This window comes from Megascapheus bottae, chromosome 7, assembly GCF_031878675.1.
Source record: "Megascapheus bottae isolate mThoBot1 chromosome 7, mThoBot2.hap1, whole genome shotgun sequence".
In the NCBI taxonomy this organism is placed as follows: Eukaryota; Metazoa; Chordata; class Mammalia; order Rodentia; family Geomyidae; genus Megascapheus; species Megascapheus bottae.
In genome coordinates, this window is record NC_143515.1 from 73,646,410 (window position 1) to 73,666,087 (window position 19,678).

General features: G+C 41.8%; 1 protein-coding gene across 1 annotated transcript in view; it reads right to left on the minus strand.

Moving 5' to 3' along the window:
- Vsnl1 (visinin like 1) overlaps positions 1-19,678 on the minus strand; it is an 89,410-nt gene that overhangs the window by 41,332 nt on the left and 28,400 nt on the right. Inside the window, exon 2 of the mRNA XM_090337425.1 lies at positions 7,911-8,077. Within this exon, the coding sequence (XP_090193551.1) occupies positions 7,911-8,072 (162 nt within the window). The 5' untranslated portion in view covers positions 8,073-8,077. The remainder of the gene's footprint in view (positions 1-7,910; positions 8,078-19,678) is intronic.

Below are 19,678 nucleotides of genomic sequence, written 5' to 3' on the forward strand. Positions count from 1 at the left end.
CAGTATGTACAGAACTCACCAAGCCTACTCCCAATTAAATATCTAGACAGGTTCTTGGTGTATCATTTGTGGATTTTCTGCATTGGAGCCATCTGGGCGGCCAGTGATGCCAAGGGAGGCCAGTCGTCTGTTAATGGAGAGTTCAGCCTACGAGTCTTGGATAAATGCTGAAATCTGAGAGCTACTGATTTTGAATGTTTCAATAGATGCTAAATATTTACAAGACAAAAGCGGTTGTCCAAAGTCATACATCAAGCAAATCTCAACGCACACATTTTGTTTCATGTTCCACAAAATGAAGGTTCTATGCTTATAATATTTTGCACATAGCTTTCAGGGGAAATGTCTTTGATCCCTTGTAGTAGGTTCTTAGACATAAGAGTACAATTTGAAAGTAGAATTCTAAAACTGTGTAGAGAATTATGGGATATTTTCATAACACTAGCTAGGTAACGTTTCTTACTTCATTAAAATGTTTTATTAGCTAGGAGCCAGTGGGTTATACCTTTACTTCTAGCTACTAAGGAGGCTGAGTTCTGAGGATTGTGGTTTGAAGCCAGGCTAGACAGAAAAGCCTGTTGGATTTTTAACTCTAACTAGGGAAAAGCCAGAAATGCAGATGTGGCTCAAGTGATAGAGCACCAGCATCATCCTTGAATAAAACAAATAAGCAAGAACACAAGGTCCTGAGTTCAAGCCCTAGTACAGGCACAAGCAAACAATATGTATAGATGTGTGTACATGCATACATACATATAATTCATTACTTAGGAATTTTTTATTCCTTGTCATTTAAATTTTTTTTCAGTTTTATCAATTGTCATTGAGTAGTTGTATCAATAGAATTTCATAAATAAGCTTAGGCCTAGCAAATTTATTTTCTTTCCTTCTTTTTTTTGTGTTAGTATTGGGGCCAGAACTAAGGACTTCATGTTCTCACTTGGCTTTTTCACTCAAGAGTGGTGTTCTACCACTTGAGCTATACTTCTACTTCTGGCTTTTTGTTAGTTAATTGGAGATAAGAGTTTCACTGACTTTTCTGCCTGTGGTGATTTTTTTCTGTGATCCTCAGATCCTAGTCTCTGAGTAGCTAGGATTATAGGCTTGAGCCATCAGCTCCCAAGTAGGCCTAGATAATTTCTTATTGAACTCTGTCAATGTATTTTCCTGCAGACTAAAGAAAGTTTTGTGAAATAAAAATAAGATGAATTACCAGCTCCTCTAGGCTTTAAGTTTTCTGAGGCCATACATTCTAGTGCAGCCCTCATCCTTCAGAAAACCAAAGGAAATGGGTCATGAATGAGCAATAGAATCAATGAATGAATCTACTCCTAGATGGAGTTGCTGGGAGAGCATATTCTAATGCCAAATTAGAAGCTCTTCAGGAAATGACCACTGGGAGAGATATGGAATGCTTGGCAGAAACTCTGCTGTTACATGCAAATACATTTTAGAAAAAAACCTAACTGTTGAATCAGTGATAGTCAGATTGGAATCTAGTCAAATTCTTACCTCTTCTGCATTCCTCCCAAACCTGACACTCTGGAGAGGAAGACTTGTTGGCAATGAAACACACAAAAGCTCAGGAGAATTGGACTAGAGCTTTCCAGAACAGCTTTGGCTATCTAGTTACCTGGAAGAACCAATCTTAATCTTCATTTATGATATAAGAAGCAGGTGAGATTGAGCAGGAAAAGTCTCCTTTTTGGAGGAATAATGTTTGGGATGCCATGTGATTGGTAGAGATGGATACAAAAAGTCCTTGAATGTATATACTCCCTGCCTGACTGCTGGAAGCTAGGAAAGGGCTTTGTGCTTGGGTGGACATTGAGTTCAGGGCTGGAGAGTGGAGAAGGGAATGAGAATGGCACAGCCTCATACTGAATCATGCCATACCAGTGTGCCAATCTGGAATGTATCACAGACATCACTGTTTGGGTCATGGTTTCCTATGGAACCTGTAGAAACCTTCCCATTTTTTTCCATATGTCATTCTATCGTGCCCCTGGACTTGGCCTATAGAATAAAAATTTACTTCCATCTTGGCTCTCTGCAAGCAAATGAGTAGAGATCATCAGTCATGAGGCAAAGAGAACTTAGGGTGGGCTGTAAATCACTTTCCCTTCTTTCCTTCGGGAATCTACCAAGTGAGATGACAAGACAGGCCTTATTATTTCCAACTGTAGATAAAGAAATTGTGATTCAAAGAGGCAGAAATTTGGCAAACATAGCACAGCTAGAAACAAATCTCTGACAGCTGTCAAGTTCCAAGTCCCATGATTTATTTTATTTTATTTTTGGTAGCAAATCCTGGAACTACCTTTTCAACTCAACCTGAGCCTGATCAAATTCCTATGAAAATATTCTCAAAAAGAAAGTCAAACTCCAAACATAGGCCAGTGAGAATGTGGGGCCCACTATAGGACTTGGTTCAAACTCTGGGTTGGTTTTTGATTTTGCTACCATAGCAACTAAGTAAAGTAAAAGTAGCCTTAGGTCTGCAGGAAAGAAGACCTGAGATAGGGGTATCCTCCCTTACATGGCTACTTGCTCTTCTCTGGAGTTGGTTTTTCTTTTATTAAAAAAAAAGAAAACTGGCTGCTTTTCTGTGAATGCAGTTAAAATTTCAAACACTCCATCTCGATTTGGGATTTCCACCTGGCCTTCGAAATGATTTCTGGAAACAGGAAATTCTCCTGGGGACAAAAATCAGCTCCTTAGCTCTGGTGACAAAAGGCAAAAGTTTTTCCCAGCCCATCAGCAGCAGTCCCACAGTGGGGATAACGGCCTCTGCTACAATCTCTGCAACCAGACACAAAGCCCCCCCCCCACCGTGTGTGTGTGTGTGTGTGTGTTTTCGCGTGCGTGCACATGTCTACATGCATGAAATGGAGAAACCAGTCTTGGTTTTTTTCATAAGTTACAGAAATCTCTGAATTCACATCTTTCAACAGCAAAGAAATGGGTAGTGCTCTAGATTTTAGGGATACCATCACGAAATACCAGAATATAATATTCAATATAAAGAGTTAAAAACTTAACTAGGGGACTCAAGCAGATGGGGAAGGATGGGATAGATGAGAAAAATAGAAGAGATGACATTGACCAAAATACATTGGACACATAAACTGTCATGCTGAATTGAAATGGTTATGTCTAACTATTTGAAGAAAATGATTGAAAAATTAAAGTACCATAGACTCCCTGTGTTTGTCTCAGGAATTTTCTTTCTTTTTTCCCATTATTGCATTTATCATCTTCAGAGTTTAGATTCAGGATCATAGTATAATTTTCTCAAATCTTCACATTTCATTTTTTATCTTTCCCACTCACAAACAAATTCCAAACCTCTAACTTGGCTACAAAATCTTACTGACCCTAAGTATAATTTTCATATTAGTTTCCCTATTCCCCCTATATACTCTCAGGTCCCACCATACCTGACTCCTTTCTATTATCAAATGTTTTCATGTGTTCTTACTGAAAGTCTTTGTTATTCATTTTCTATACCTAATACATCTGTTTATGTAAACCTCTGAAGGGGGTTCACTTCCTTTAAATCTCTGCTGTAACCTTCTTGCCTGGAAGACTTCAATGAGTATGTGGAATAACTCCCCCCCACACTCCCTGTCTTATTTTATGGTTATTTTTTATTGTCAGGGTGATATATAGAAGGGTTACAATTACATTCGTCAGGTAATAACAACATTAATCATACTGGCTTAGGGTTCACTTCATTTAATCTCACTTTAACATAATTATCTATTTAAATACTCTAGCCACAAATATAGTCACTTTGTGACATACTGGGAGATTTCAGTTTCAATGTATGAACTTATGGGAGACACAATTCAGCTGATAACAGCTATCAAGCTTGAAATAATTAAAAACTGTCACTATAAAAATATTTTATCTTGCCAGGCATGGTGGCTCACAGCTGTAATCCTAGCTACTTGACCTGAGGATCAAGGTTTAAAGCCAGCCCAGCACTAAAGGACCTGAGACTCTCGTCTCCAATTAACCTCTAGAAAGTAGGAAGTGGGTCTAAGCTCAAGGGAAGGCCTGTAGCCTTGAGCTGAAGAGCTCAGGGACAACACCCAGGCTGAGCTCAAACCCCATGACCCACAAAAAAATAGTATTTTGTCTTTTAAGGCTAAGAGCAAAGTGAACTCCTCCTGTCACTGCATTAATTATCACCTGGTGCTAATATTTCATGTTGATATTAACCTCTCTCATTATCACTCTTGGCCCTGAATAGCAAGTATACTTGATTCCTCTTTGAGATGTATTTATCTTCCTGATTGGCGCCTGAGGGTGGATGGGACTGTTTTGGGATCTCTTAGCATGAACCTTTGGAAGGAGACATACAGCCAGCAGCAAATGCTTATGCGCTAAGCCTTGCTCTGTGGCGGTCTCTGTGTTTACTCTAGGGCTTATTGTGATTGACAGGATGTGACTGTAGCCTATATGACTGCAGAAGGAAACGTATCAAACTGGGAAGATCTACGCTAAGCTGTTCACCCTAGCAGCTGCAGGGTAGGCTGAATGTGCTTTAGGATTCAGTTGAGAGGCTGGATCAGGAACTGCAGTGGGTGTCAGAATCCCTGTCGTGTGTGTGTGTGTGTGTGTGTGTGTGTGTGTGTGTGTGTGTGTGTGTGTGTTCTAGGGCTTGAACTCAGGGACTGGGTGCTATCCCTTAGCTTTTTTGTTCTAGGCCAGCAACTCTACCACTTGAGTCATAGTTCCATGTCTGATTTTTATGGCAGTTAATTGAAATAAGAAGTTTATGGACTTTTCTGCCTCACCTGGCTTCAAACTGGGACCCTTAGATCTCAGATTGCTCAGTAGCTAGGATTACAGGTGTGAGGTATCAGTCTGTCTTTAATGTCCATCCTACCTTCACTCTCTGCAATGCTGAACAATTTCTAAACCTCTCATAATATCGAATAAAGATCTAAGAAAAACTATTCTCTTGTGCACTCGGAACAAAGGAGAATTGGGATATGTAGATTTGTGTCTCCTAGACAGGCTGTTAGGCGCCTCCCATTCTCATGGTCCCACCTAAATTCTTACCAGAACTGGCAGCCAGGCAGCTGAGGCAATTCTGCCAGAACAAGAAACGATTGAGTCTGCGATACTGGTTCCATCAGATTAGTGGCAAAGACAGGAGGACAGAGGAAGACCTCTGCCTCCTAAGCAGTCTCCTGGGTGATCAGCTCCACACATTGCCAAGACCCATTCTCCAGTATAATGACTGTGTCTTGCTGAACACTCATTATTATTATTATTATTATTATTATTATTATTATTTTCTTCTGAAGCATTAAAGGAAGCTGTTTGTTCTGAGTCCCACTCCCAGACCTCTTACATAACACACAGCTTCCTTTTGCCTCTCCCTGCCTCCTACCAGAACTGATTTTCTTTTGCTTTTTCACTGTGTATGTGTTATATTTCTTCTGTGTTTCTCTCTTGATTTCTGTCCTTGAACAATGCTGGTGGGAGAGAAAGAAGTGCTTCACCTGGTTTCTGCCTACTTGATAGACATGCTCAGGTCATTTGAATCTTACTATTAAGAGACTGTAAAGAATATCTAGAGTTCAGAAAGTCTTATATCCCTTTTCTAAAGCAACAACAACAACAACAACAACCACACACACACACACACACACACACACACACACACACACACACACACACACACACACACACATGCACACACCAGTGAGGTGAAGAGAGGAGATAGCAAGTGATTTTGGTTCCAATCCTTCAGTTATATCATCCAGGGCTGAGGTGTTTTTGTGACCCTGACTTGAGGGAGGGTGGGATTTTTGCTGAGCTGAATATTGTCAGTAGGTAAAAGAAACAACATTTCAACTATTTCTTTGAAGGTGAACTCCTCTAGTTTCCAACAAGTCACGAGACATGTGGCACTATGAACTTAGTTCCAAGGCTGGCTTATAGACACAGGATTGTAACCTTTCCTGAGAGGGAGGAGGTGATGGTGACACATCTCATTTGCCTGTGCTTTCCGTGGGTTGACAATACTGAAGCAAGGGTGAACTCCAGGTGAGAAAACGGTGGAGGATGTGACAGAAACTATGGAGTCTGTTACGACACTCTAGGAAATTCACGTTTTGCTTCTTTGAAAAAGTTATTTTTATCAATGAAATAATAGTGGTTTTGGGGGCATTGGTGGCTTATACCTGTAATATGAGCTGCTCCAGAGGCTGAGATTTGAGAATCAATGTTCAAAACTAGCCCAGGCAGAAAAGTTAATTAACAGTAAAAAGCCAGAAATGGAGGTGGAACTCAAATTGGTAGAGTGTTAGCCTCGAGAAAAGAAAGCCTAGCAAAAACAGGAGGTCCTGAGTTCAAGCTCTAGAAACTGAGTGACACTAAAATAAAAGGAAATAATGGCAGCATATCTCAGCATTTCTATACAAAAGCTCTCTGTGGCCTAGCAATCAAAACTCTGGTCTTCTTAGAATGGCACAGTGATTCTATAACATACACGTGTGCTGTTAAATAGGACTCACTGCCTCTATATAGTTAACAACATAATTTTATGTATACCTGTCTGGTACACAGCTAGTCCTAACCTTGCGTGCCTTCCACTCATCAGTAGCCCAGGCTGTGGTTCACTGTTTATTTGCTTAGTTAGTTATTGAGCTTTTCATGCAATAAGTGCCTCAAATCCACCATCTCAAACAATAACTGCATTTAACTATGGCTGAACTCCCATCCCCTCCCTTGCTTTTTTCCCTTGCAGAAGCAATCATTGATCTAGTTCTGTAGTCATGGTTCCTTTGCTTTCATTTTTCTGACATCTCACTGCATTCATTTGTCATCTTGTAATATATATTCATATTTTATTTCTATTTAATTTAGAACATTTTATTTTGTTTCTATTCAGTCTGTAGTCCTGTTTCAGTGTTGCTAGAGTCAACTGTTTTGATTACTATGTAACATTTTATTGTATGAATGCGCCAGGGTTTGTTTTCCACTTTGCCTTTGATGGGCATTTGGGTTGCCTTCCAGTTTTATCATTACACACAGGGCAGCTATGAGCATGCCCTCTCTTCCACATGCCTCTGCTTGTACAAGAACAAGACTGGAATTGCTGGATCACAGGCTGGAGGAAATGCTTACTTTCAGAGATAATGACAATGTTAAAATCCTACATGAACATCCCCTATACATCTGCAACGAGATCATTCTCATTATCTCAACTGACATTTGCCCCCATGTAATAACACACACAATATTTTTCATTCAGTGTTCAGTCAGGAAAAGTTAAAAATTGCATTGTGTTCCCAAGTATAATATTATATAAATGCAACGTAAAATGGAATGTCTCTGATCATGTCAGAACTAGAGCCAACAGAGCTCAGAAGCTCAGACACTCCAAAGCAATGGACTGGAGTACACGTGCATGGTATAGGATACTTCTATCAAATGGCCAGGAAACACAAAGATTGGCTTCTATGCAGAAAAATAGTTCTATGGAGTCAAGAATTCATGTTGGAAACACTGAGGACCTGATGTATACTATACTTCTAAATGGGTTATTGTGGTACGCAGGTCCTTATCTGCAGGTGGGACCACCTTTCCAGGAGAAAAAGCATCCTGTATACTTCCTCTTTAACTCAAACAGATATGAGTGTGTGATGTGTGTATATGTAAATGTATTTTGATACCACATATGCACATATACCTTTATACATATATACAAATACGTAAAGGTATATATCGTTAAAGCATATACATATATATATGCTATTGTCATTAGCAGCTTGGCATATATTTGCCATATGTATACCCATATATACATAACACACGTGTGTCCATGTTCAGCTACATTTTGTGAAGACAACATTTTCTGGCCAAGGCAATGACTGAGAGTCTCTTACCTTCACATAGAGCTGTTGGAACTCCTCCAGGTTCAGCCTCCCACTGGGACAGTCCTTGAGGAACCCCTTGTACCACTGCTTGAGTTCATGCTCATTGAACTCCGTGCTCTTCACCAGGTCCTCCATGACTTCGGGGGCCAGTTTGCTATTCTGCTTCCCCATTTTGCCTACAGAAAAGCAATCAATGCAATTAGTTCTCTGACTGTGATCACTTCAAACTCGATTAGAAGCCAAGTTGGAGTTCTGAGCAATCTCTTGGTCAGAATGTGCTCCAGTGAATCTGTTCACTGTCTGAGTCTGCCTCCTCCTTCTTGCTATTTTAGAACAGGCAGAAGCAAAAAAGACCCTTCAGACAGCCCAAAGGGCTGTAAAACTCACTGTCTTCCTCATTGTGTTGTCTGCCACAAGACATCAAATAACAAGTGTAAACCAGGAGGCCATTTTTCTTTAAGCTATTATTATCACGTATGTAAAAGTTCTCTCTCTCTCCCTCTCTCCCTCTCTCCCTCTCTCCCTCTCCTCCCTCCCTCCCTCCCTCCCCCTCTCCCTCTCTCCCTCTCTCCCTCTCTCCCCCCCCCCCTCTCTCTCTCTAAGTTTCCCAGATGGGCTGGCTTTGCACTGTGATCATCGAATCTCATCCTCCTGAGTAACTAGTATTATAGGCATAAGGCATTGGTATCCAGTAGTGGAAGCTCTCCCTTCACTTCTCGTTCTGTGCAATACAATTCACAAACAATTACTGCCCAGTATCGAATTCTGTGTTTAGTTTGTAGGGATATAGGGTACTGTTAGGTCTGGCAGAGAAAAATAGCTCCTTCCCCTTATGTTGTCTCTCCATGCACACATTGCTCTCTCTACAAGTCCTGGCCTAGCACTTGTAGCCCAAGTAACTGGCTCACCTGGGGCCCCTGGGAGATTCCCCAGGCTCTGAGGTCACTTCCATCCTTCCCTGTGGCCACACCTCCTTGCCCTCTCCCTATCTATCTAGTGCAGGTCAGTGGTTTGGTTCTGCTAATAAACTTTTCTGCCAGAACAACCATGTGGAAGTAAGTCTTCTTTCTCCAAACCTTCCGGATACAAAGTGGGATTACCGCAAGAACTACAAGATTGTCTAATCCTATGATGAAAAGTAGCTTAGAAAATCTGATTGGCAAGCGTGGGCTGTCTCAGTTGGTTTAATTCTGAAGTTGTGGCTTCCTTTTTCAAAAGAAAATATCTCATTTTCGTCGGTCATATTTATTCTCTACTTCTCTCATCTTAGACACTGTCTATTTTCAGAGCTGAAAACGCTACAGCTTTTTCTAGGGGCTGGTTGGTGAATATTCACTGTTATAATTCCAGGCTGTTATTACTGATAGAAAGCCAAAACAGCAGAGCATAAAATAATGCTACCTAGTTTATGTGACTGACATCACAGTAAATTATAGGGGGACAAGGAAGGTTTGGGAATCCTTTTTGATAACGATGGTGGTTGATTGGTTGGTGTTGGCACTGGGGTTTGAGTTCAGAGCCCGTGTGCTCTCTCCTAGCTTTTTTTTTTCTCAAGGCTGACATTCTACCCCTTGAACCATAGTTCCATTTCTGGATTTTTGCTAGTTAATTGGAGATAGGTCTCACAGACTCTCTGGCCTGGACTAGCTTCAATTTATGAACTTCAAATATCAGCCTCTTGAATAGCTAAGATTACAGATATGAGCCACAGGCTCTCAGTTCCTGATGGCGACTGAATCTGACCAATATCTGAACAATATTAAACATTGTCTTCAATTTCTTCCTTCATACAGCAGATAGCATGAAACTTAACTTTACTGTGATAACTAGTTAAGAAATAGAGAAACAAAGACCTCAGAATCAAAACAGTTTTGTATCTGTGCTGGAAAATTTTGATAATATTTTCTCAAGAAAATACTCTTTAATATTATTGTTTTATGATATTAAAAGAATTTACATATCATGAATTAGTCATAGATTGATTTAAAAAGTGGAGGTAATCTTGAAAATTCTGAGGGGCTACCAAAACCTAATTAGAAGAGAATGAATGAGATGGAAGCATTTACCTGAGTGGATCCAGCTCTTCAGTGTATCTGAAATGAATTTCCTCTCAAATTCTAGGCAGGTCAACACTTGCAAAGGCCCCAGAGGGAAAATGCCATCCTGTACTTTAATACTATTTTACAAACCTTTAAAACAGATTCCACACCCACTGACCTAACACTGAGCAATTCTTTCACTGTAAATGGTACCAAACCGTGCTCATAGCTTCTAAGAAAAGCTTCTACTGAGGCACCACCATGGAATGGTCAGATGATACCGTTGGGGTGGCCAGTTATTTCCGTTCAGTCTCCTCTGTTTGATAAAACTTGGAGCTTCTCTACTTCTTTTGGTTCTTTAACTTTCAAGTCTTTTATTAGCTACTATCTCTTAATTATAAGTTACTGTGGAATTCCACAGCTGGATATGGAAATCAAGTGGCTATTCAGGTGTCGGGTTTAATTAATCTGAGTGAGAAAACTATAATTCACATTTATTCTGAGAATCAAAGGTGGTTTACAAAATCTTTCTGTACATCACTCTGTTCTTTCAGTAGAGATGCACAAACCTTCACTTTCTGCGTGTGTGTGCTAGTCCTGGAACTTGAACTCGGGTCCTGGGTGCTGTCCCTGAGCTTTTCTGCTCAGGGTTAGTGCTCTGTCACTTGAACCACAGCTCCACTTCTAGCTTTTTGGTGGTTAATTAGAGATAAGACTCTCATAATCTTTGGCTGGCTTTGAACCATGATCTTTGAAGCTCAGCCTCCTGAGTAGCTAGCATAACAGGTATGAGCCACTTGTATCCTGTTGAACTAGAATCCCTCTTATAATAATAGCTAGCAGGTGTGAAGAAGATGTTCTATGGAATATATAATACACCTTAATTCTAACTTTGTGTGATCAGCTGAGCAGCCAAGACTAGAGAAGTTTCATGTCATTTAGAATACAATTCATATAAGATCATGCAACTAAGGGCTGAATTGTACATCTTCAAGACTCTGAGAGACAGGAAGATGAGAGACATTTCAGAGGCAGGAAGAAAGAACAAAAGCAGGAAGGTCAGTTAAATCTGAACTGCTTCCAAGAAGGGATGAAAGAGAGATCAGTGACTTTGGACAACTGCTCCCTTGTTTGGAAAAGACAAAATTACCAAAATTATATGCTAAGAAATGACTTAGTATTAGTAAAAGGAAAATGAATTGAAGGTTATTAAATACCACCACCTCGCCCATGTGTCTTTAGAAACTTAACAATGTATTAGCTCAAGGAAGCTGAGATTTTCCATGGAGATCTCTCTGTCTGTCTGTCTGTCTGTCTGTCTGTCTGTCTGTCTGTCTCTCTCTCTCTCTCTCTCTCTCTCTCTCACACACACACACACACACACACACACACACACACACACACACACACACACACACTATACATTATCAGGACCATAAACATGAATCACAGTTCTGGAGGATCCAATACATAACTTCATGCTTTTGGTCTTGGTCATGGTACCTTCACTTGGTGTGTTTGACCATGGATGAACTGTGCCAAAAGTCCAGGTCTGGCCTGGTTCCCAGTGACACTGCCAATGTCTTCATCACGCCTCATCATGTCTTGCCTGGGTTAGTAATTAGCTTTCTCCAGGAGATTCTCAGTTCCAACCTATCTTCGATCTAGGTGCCTGAGTGAATTTCTAAAATACAAACTGTGTCTGTCATCTGATCTGCTTCCTGAAGACCTCAAGGCTTCTTTACCCTTCTGCCTCTAAGATTCAGCTCCATCTCCTTATCACCATGCCTGCTTAAATCCTGACTCTTTGCCAATCTGTCCCTTCCATTTCCTATGCCAACAAAAACGAACTCTTTACCATTTGCAGAACTTGAACATTTGACATGGCTCTGCATATGCTGTTCTCATTTCCTGGAATGATATCGTCTTCTGCCTGCTCAGACATCTTCCCTTTCTTTAAGTAATCTCAGCTCACACCCTGCCTCCTCCACAAACCTTCACGGCATACATGCATGGAGTTTCTCTCAAGTGTCTCCCTTCCCTTATACAAAGCTTGCATAATCATGGTTTATTTCTCTACTGGTTTCCTTTATTTATCTCTGTATCCCTGGTAATTTGTATAGGTGCTTAGCAATTCTTTTGAAAGGAATAACTAAACGAGGGGCACTGGGCTGTTGGGCATATTTCTTCCAGGAAAGATCACCCTCATCAACTATATGGAGGAATGTCAAGGCCATTGCAAGTATAATATAAACTGCAGTTCAGAGACATCTGACTGTGAAGGAAACGGCTTGCCCTTTAGAAGATGGATCACTTTACCTCTCGCCATCATTTAATTTTGAACACTTTGAAAGCAAGTCCCATGTCCATTACATCAGAATCCTGGCACAAAGATGGTACTTAGCAATATTTAACCAAATGAATAAAAGTGTGGGTGGATGGATAGCCCAAATTATGCTCCTTTTGTTCTGGGCCAAGTAGTAGTTCTAATTATGGGAACGCAGCAGGTCTTACAGTATTCTCAGGAGAGTATCCACGATAATGTGTGAGGAGTAGAATGCCAGCTCTGCCTTGAACTTATTCTATGATCTCAGGCAAGAGCCTTTTCTTTCTTTTACTTAGTTTCCCCATTTCAAAAATGAGCAAGTTGGGACAGGCAATATTTAAAGTCCTTGCAACTATCCTGTTCACTGATTTGTTACACAGGTGTTGTAAACAGGAATCACAGACTTCAGCTTGGCTTGTCCTGGCACGTGTCAGGATTTTTTTTAAAACCTAAGAATCAGTCAGCATTCAAGTGTTTTGTTAAGAAGGGAGAGGACAGAAAGCTGAATGTGTTACTATGAAGCTGGCATTCCAGAAAATGATGTTAACTCCAGCCCCACCCTAAACCAAAAGAGAATCTCATTGCTTGAGTTGCATTAGTGAAAAACTCAGTGCTAGGCATAAAAAGAAATGGGCTGAAGGACTGTAGTGGCCAAAAGAATTTGATGAGGGAAGAGGCCTTGGGGAAGAAATCCCAGCATCACTTGATGGCAAATGATATCCAGAATAGATGGGTAAACTGCCTTAGGCATAAGAAGATTTGAGTAACTGCACGTACCCATTTAACACTGGTCTCAATACTCACCACTTCCTTGTTACTGAAGGACACTAAAGGTCAAAGATGAATTCATTTTCCCTTGGCTCAACCACCTAGGAAAGTTTCATAGCAAGTTCTTTTGAATCTTTTTATTATCATTATTATTATTATTTTTAACACCGGCCATCATTTTGCATTGCTTGGAAGCTTCCTGCTTTGAGGTTTGCTTATCTCTCTTTTACTTCCAATCTTACCTCCATAGCAAATTTCAGGGCAAAAGAGGTAGAAAAGGCAATTTTTCAACCTTGGAAGAAGGCCTGGTAAACTTCCTGGAGGAAGAAAGACCCTTCAGGGAGCAGAGAAGTATCCATGTGAATCTTGACCCTTTAGGGTATTGAAGAGCATACCAGACAAAATATAGTTTTGTGTGTATGTGCCTGCACAGGCACACACGTGTGTGCTGTTCTGAGTGTGTCTCTAACTCATTCTATGAAGCTCCCTAGGACATACCAGGGCCTGTTGAGTGTGACAACATACATACAATTGTACAGCCAGCTCCACCCAGGTAATCTGGCAATCAGCCTAATGATTTATCGGAAAAAAAAAAAAATCAACAACTGGGTGGCTGAGAAGGAACAGTCCAGCCACATGTAGAGACACATAGCAGAACAATCACTTTGGTGGTGAAACAGGCTTGGAAACAGGCCCAGAACAGCAAAAAGAAAGGGCCTTGGAACTTAGGCTGTAGACCTCTGGAATGCGTACAATGCAGCAGAGTAGGCTATTGTGCAGGAGCCAGGCTGGTTCCAGTTTCAGATTACCCAGATCAACCTTGAATCACTCAGATCTCTCCAGGCCTAGGCCTCTTGCCTTTACACTGAGGTAATAGGAAGAGGGAGGCCTTGCTCCTGCTCTAACTCCTGCCTGAAGTGGAGGGATTGTCCCTGTCATTTATCAGAACATTCGCCTTCTCACAAACCTTGTACAGTCTTACCTTCTGCCCTGTTCTTGCTGCGCTGCTCCTTCTCTTGCACTTATATCATGGTTCAGCATCTTTTTTTTTTTTTTTTTTTTTTTTTGCCAGTCATGGGGACTGAACTCAGGACCTGAACACTGTCCTTGCCACAGCACCACTCCCAGCTTTTTTTCTATGTATGTGGTACCGAGGAATCGAACTCAGGTCTTCATGCATGCTAGGCAAGGGCTTTTACCACTAGGCCATATTCTCTGCTTCATAATTCAGCGTCTTTGATTATGAGTGCCACCATTAACTTGACAGACAGAAAACTCTCAAGGAAATGAGACTGAAAGGCAAGTTGTGAGATAGAAAATCCTGGTTCCAGACTTGAAGGCCCAGTTCTAGAAGCATAATGACATGAGTATTCATGGCAAAGAGCTATAGTGCTATGGCACACCAAGAAAAAATCATACTATCCAGGGAAGTTTGTTTGTAACAGGCCCCCAAGTGAACATTTTAAGCAAGACCCAAATCTGCTTGGATACAGTACTGATCTATGGCTTTCTTTGTGGGACAGACTTTTCGAGCCTAAGTCTGTGCACTTAACTTGTAGCCCAGGTGAATAAGGTTGGTCACTGTGCCACACTGCTGCACAGAAAAGTAACAGAAGATCGCCTTTAGTAGAGAACACCCGAAGATGCATAGACGCTACTCACATTTTCATTCTTCCCACGTGACACCCATGACACCGTTTGTTCTAGAAGCTAGTATTAAGTCTGAGAATTGTCCTCTGGGCTCTTCAGATTCAAATTCTGTGATTTTAGGAAGCTGTGGTTGAGAACCATGACATATTCTTCTAGATTCATAGGGCCGCTAGTGGCAGGGCTGTGACACAAAGCCTAGGCTCTCTACCCTGCTAGCATACTGTGTGGGTCGAGCATCCGAGGCCTGTAAGCTGCCAGCCAGTTTAAACTGTGCAAAGATGTCACAATGACTCCCATCACCAACCCCTTGGATCCTGAAAACCAGTGTGTGGCAGCACAATGTGTGGGCTTTTTCCTTTCCGATGAGGACACGTATCTGAGGTTCTGGCTTTTCCTGCTTCTTTTCTTCCTTCTCCCAAAGCCAAAATACTCCCAAGGGTCTGGGAGCCTTTTCTGGGGGAATGGAGAGAGGGTGTTGGTCACAGCTGGCATTGCATTCTGTGTCGGGGAAGTGGAGCTGCTTTGGGGTTGAGAATGCCTGTTACTCAGCATTCTCTGATGCTGCTGCATCAACCCTGAGCGTCTTAGGATTACAGCTGAGGTTCTGGCCCATGAGCAGGAAACAAGCAGTGGAGCACAGACTCTCTCCTCGGGGAGCCCAAGATAAAAGGTAAAAGTACATATTTGATCTATAATAAATGAGGAAAAATACTTTGATAGCAGAGGCAGTGGCACTGTTGAGGCAAGTGACAAGAGAGTTTGTTCAAAAATGTGTAATGAATACACGAAGGGAAAGCAGAAATGGGCCCTGCGGTTCAAGCAGCTGATCCAGCTGCTCTGTTTCCCAGAGGAGGCCTGGGGAGGTTAGGGCACGTACACCAGGGGAACACAGTGGGTTTGTAACACATCCCAGAAGCACTGCTCTCAGCACAAGGCTTGCAGGCTTCTGCTACACCCAGGTGGGCACTGAGATATGCTGAACATCCTGGACCTCGAAGACTTGGAAGGAGTTCCTGCATGAGACCAGGAGTGGGCTGCCCTGCTGGGCCTACTCACAAGTTCCCATCTAAACTCTCCTTTTGCAGAGAGGGCCCAGAGGGATCCAGTGGCCATGGCTGGAGGAACAACCTGTATACTGGAAGCTGTGGGGAGACAATAGTTGTTGGATCTAGTTGGTCCTGAGCTAAACCCCATTGATAGCTGAGACGTGTGGCTGTTTAGAAACTTTAGCTTACAAAGGAGTGGAGTGGGTAAGTCTGCTTTTAATGATCAGAATAGCCTATTCTTTTCTTTTGATTTTTCAAGACACAGGGAACATTTCCTAAGCATCTGAGAACTTCTTAGACCAAAGCCAAGGATTGCATTCACCGCTTCACGCCCTCCTCGGTGTCCTCAAAGGTTCTGCTGCACCCTAACTTGTGACACTTCTGAACCCTTTAGCCACCTGCGACCCTGCCTCCACCCATGATCCTACTTCATTTCCTTTACCCCTGCCCCTTTATGTCCCCTATCTCCTGACTCTCCTCAGGTCACCTTGGTGACCCTTTTCAACTTGCCATTAAAATTGATCTGGTCTGTTGAAAAACAAAACAAAAAATGATTCTACTGAGCTTTCCTTGTCTCCAATTTTATTGACTCTCTTTCTTTTCTCTTATTAGGGCTTAATCTCTCTCTTTAAAAAAATACTTATTGTTACTGTAGAAGTGATGTATACAGGGGTGATGGTGACTTAAGTCAACCTCTCTTACTTTCACATCGCTGGAGTCAGACCTGGGATGCAATGATAGTCCCATTAAATACAAGGTGAGTGACTTTTGATAAACAGCACAGTGGAGCCCTGGTTCCCTTGTGTGTCTGATGGAGATCATGCTATTTGCTCTTAGGGCTATTGAGAGGATGAAGAATATGTTGAATTCTTTCTATTAGATCCTTCCACAAAGCAAGGAGTTTGGCGACAATAGCCATTTCTATGCTCATCATTCATCAGCAAACTGAGCTGTTGCAGAAGACAGAGAGGCAGATGCTTTAAGATTTGAGTTCTGAGATATTTCTAGGAGTCACATGGCTATGTACATGTGATTAGAAGCACACAAATTCTGAGACAGAGGAATTCTCTTGTGGGGCCTGTTGACTCGGTATCCTTCAAGTAAAAGTACTGGTCATGTGACTTGAGAGAGGAAAAGTCACTTGAGGATCCCCATAGCTCAAGCTAAGATTCAGCTGTTGAGTCAGGGAGATTTCCACTCAGTTCCTCACTCACCCACTGAACAGAAGTTTGAGCTGATTAATAGCTGATGACCTTTCATCAGAGACTATTTCCAGCAGCCACCCACTTTTCTGCACCTTATTTTTACTTCCCTAGGCATCCTGACCACTCTCTTGATTTCTGAGAACTGGTTTGTAGGAAAGAAAATAGGCCATCTTTGGCAGGGTCAGGACCTTGCTTGGCTCTGTGAGGTAACTAGCAGAGGAAATGCTTTCATTAATAATCACTGCCTTCTGCCCAACAGATTGTGTTCTAGTCTGTGCTGCCAAGTCCCAGTGGGGCGGGATGGTGGCCCTTACTTCAGAGCAGCAGGGAGCTGCCAGGAGAAAGCAGACTCAGTGTCCTGCATCACCAGACACATCCCCCTCAATGCCCTAAACTTTGGGAGTGCCACCTTATCTTTGCAATGGATATTAGTGGCATGAGTGACAGGGCCCTATGTGTGTCCGAGTCAGTGTCCATTTGTCTTTTGACTCTCATGCTATTTTCTTTCCCTCAGAGAGGTGCTTGCACTCAGCATGATCCTAAGTAGTTATCCCTACAGTAATTCTCAAAGTTGTATAGGTAAGTCATTTTTCTTGGTCAGTCATAGGGCATGAACTCAGAGTCTGGGCACTGTCCCTGAGCTTCTTTGAGCTCAAGGCTAGTGCTCTACCACTTTTGATTTTTTTGGTGGTTAATTGGAGATAAGAGTCTCATAGACATTCCTGCCCAGGCTGGCTTAGAACCTTGATCCTCAGATTTCAGCCTCCTGAGTAGCTAAGATTACAGGCATCTGATTCGAGTAAGTCTTAAATAAGACAGCTTTGGAATAGTCACCAAGGTGGTCGATGTAACTGATAATGCTGTAAATTAATTAGCCAATTCATCTGCTCAACAATATTTTTTTTTGCTCAGAATTTTCATAGTGTTGTTAAGTCTATCCCCACAGCAGACCTTTCCTGAAAACTTGATAATCTACCCAGCTGCCCACTTGACATTCCCATTATTGTGTGCTACAACCACAGCAAGCTCCACATATGATTCAAACATTCTTTTATCCCTCAAAATTCCTTCTTCCCACCACTCCAGTCTGGATAAATGATGCTGCCATCTGCCAAACATCCCACATAGAGCTTGTTTGTCCTGGACGTCTCCATCTCTTCCGTGCCCCTGTATCTAGTCAATTATCAAATTAAGGAGATGGTAGGTTTTGTTGTATAATTCTCAATCCCATTCTTCCCCTGCTCACTCCCAGCATGAACCTCCTGTCTTCCTTCTTCTCATCCTCCTTCCAGCTTGCTTTATCAAGTCCAACTTCTTGATTGTGTTCCTATTGTTATTTTCCTATTAGCTCTTTCTTGTTCTTTAAGTGTGCTCAAACTCACGCTTCACGTACATGAGACATATTATCAGTGACTTTATTGTCTGGCTCTGTGTCACATATACCTTGACTTTTTAAAACTTCCTTCCCTATATCCTCTCCATAGTAACATCTGCCATTCTTGTTTCTTATTTCACTGGACTTGGAGGGTGAGTGTATTCCCCTAGGGGCAGAGTAATTAACTCACTCCCCTAGCACTGAGTTCAGAGCCCACTGGTGATCAGGTGCCCAGGACATGTCAAATCCATTCACTAGCTAGAGATCCCTACTATCAACAGGTAGAACTTATCAGGTGACTCATAAAAAAGAATCTACATGATGACTGTGCTAAGTGCCATTAGTGAAAAATCAAGGGGGAAGTGAGGAAGAGAAGGAGAGAAGGAAAGAGAGAGACAGGAAAGGAGGGAGAAAGAACATGCATGCACAAGCATACTCATTCCTAAAGGACCAGCAACAAAACTTGTTTAGAAGCTAAGACTGAAGGAAAAATGTTCTATGAACTGATTCTCAAAAGATCTCATGGAAATAATCATACAAATATATGTGCTGTGCATATGTATTCATGTGCGTGTACACCACACACACATACGCACACACACACACACACACACACAGAGCACTGTTTAAAATGATTCAAGCAAGGATATATATGTAAATATCTGTAATCCCAGCTGCTGGGGAGATTGAGGTAGCAAGTTTTTAGTCTGAGGCTGGCTAAGCAAAAGTTCAAGACTAATTTAAACTAAAAACACAAGGGCTGGGTGTATGACATAAGTGCTAGGGCACTTGCCTAGTAAATGTGAGGCCTGGAATTCAAACACCAGTCACAAATAGGTCTCTTTCCCTTTTGAAATAATATTCATAGCACTATTTGGGACTCACTTATAGGACATGGACCTACTCTGTTTAGCTTCGGGTTATTGTTACATAGGAGGAGAACCTGGGATGATATTTCAGAACTCTGCAGAAGCTGTTGCATTATGTTGGGATTGGAGTCCCTGGAGCAGAATCTACCAGGTCAGTCATGTCTCTGAGGATCAATTTTGTTCACATGACATTGATGTTACCACATTTCACTAGGGGTGCATGTATGTGTGTGTGTGTGTGTGTGTGTGTGTGTGTGTGTGTGTGTGCCAGTAATGGTGATTGAGCTTCTCAGGGTCTTGTGCTCTTCCTTGGTGTTTTCACTCAAGACTGGTGCTCTACCTCTTGAACTATACCTCCACTTCCAGTTTACTGCTGGTTAATTGTAGATGAGAGTTTCTTGGATTTGTCTGCCCCAGCTGGCTTCCAATCACAATCCTTAGGTCTCTTGAATGGCTGGTATTATAGGCCTGAGCAGCTTAGTTTGAATAAAATTCAAGA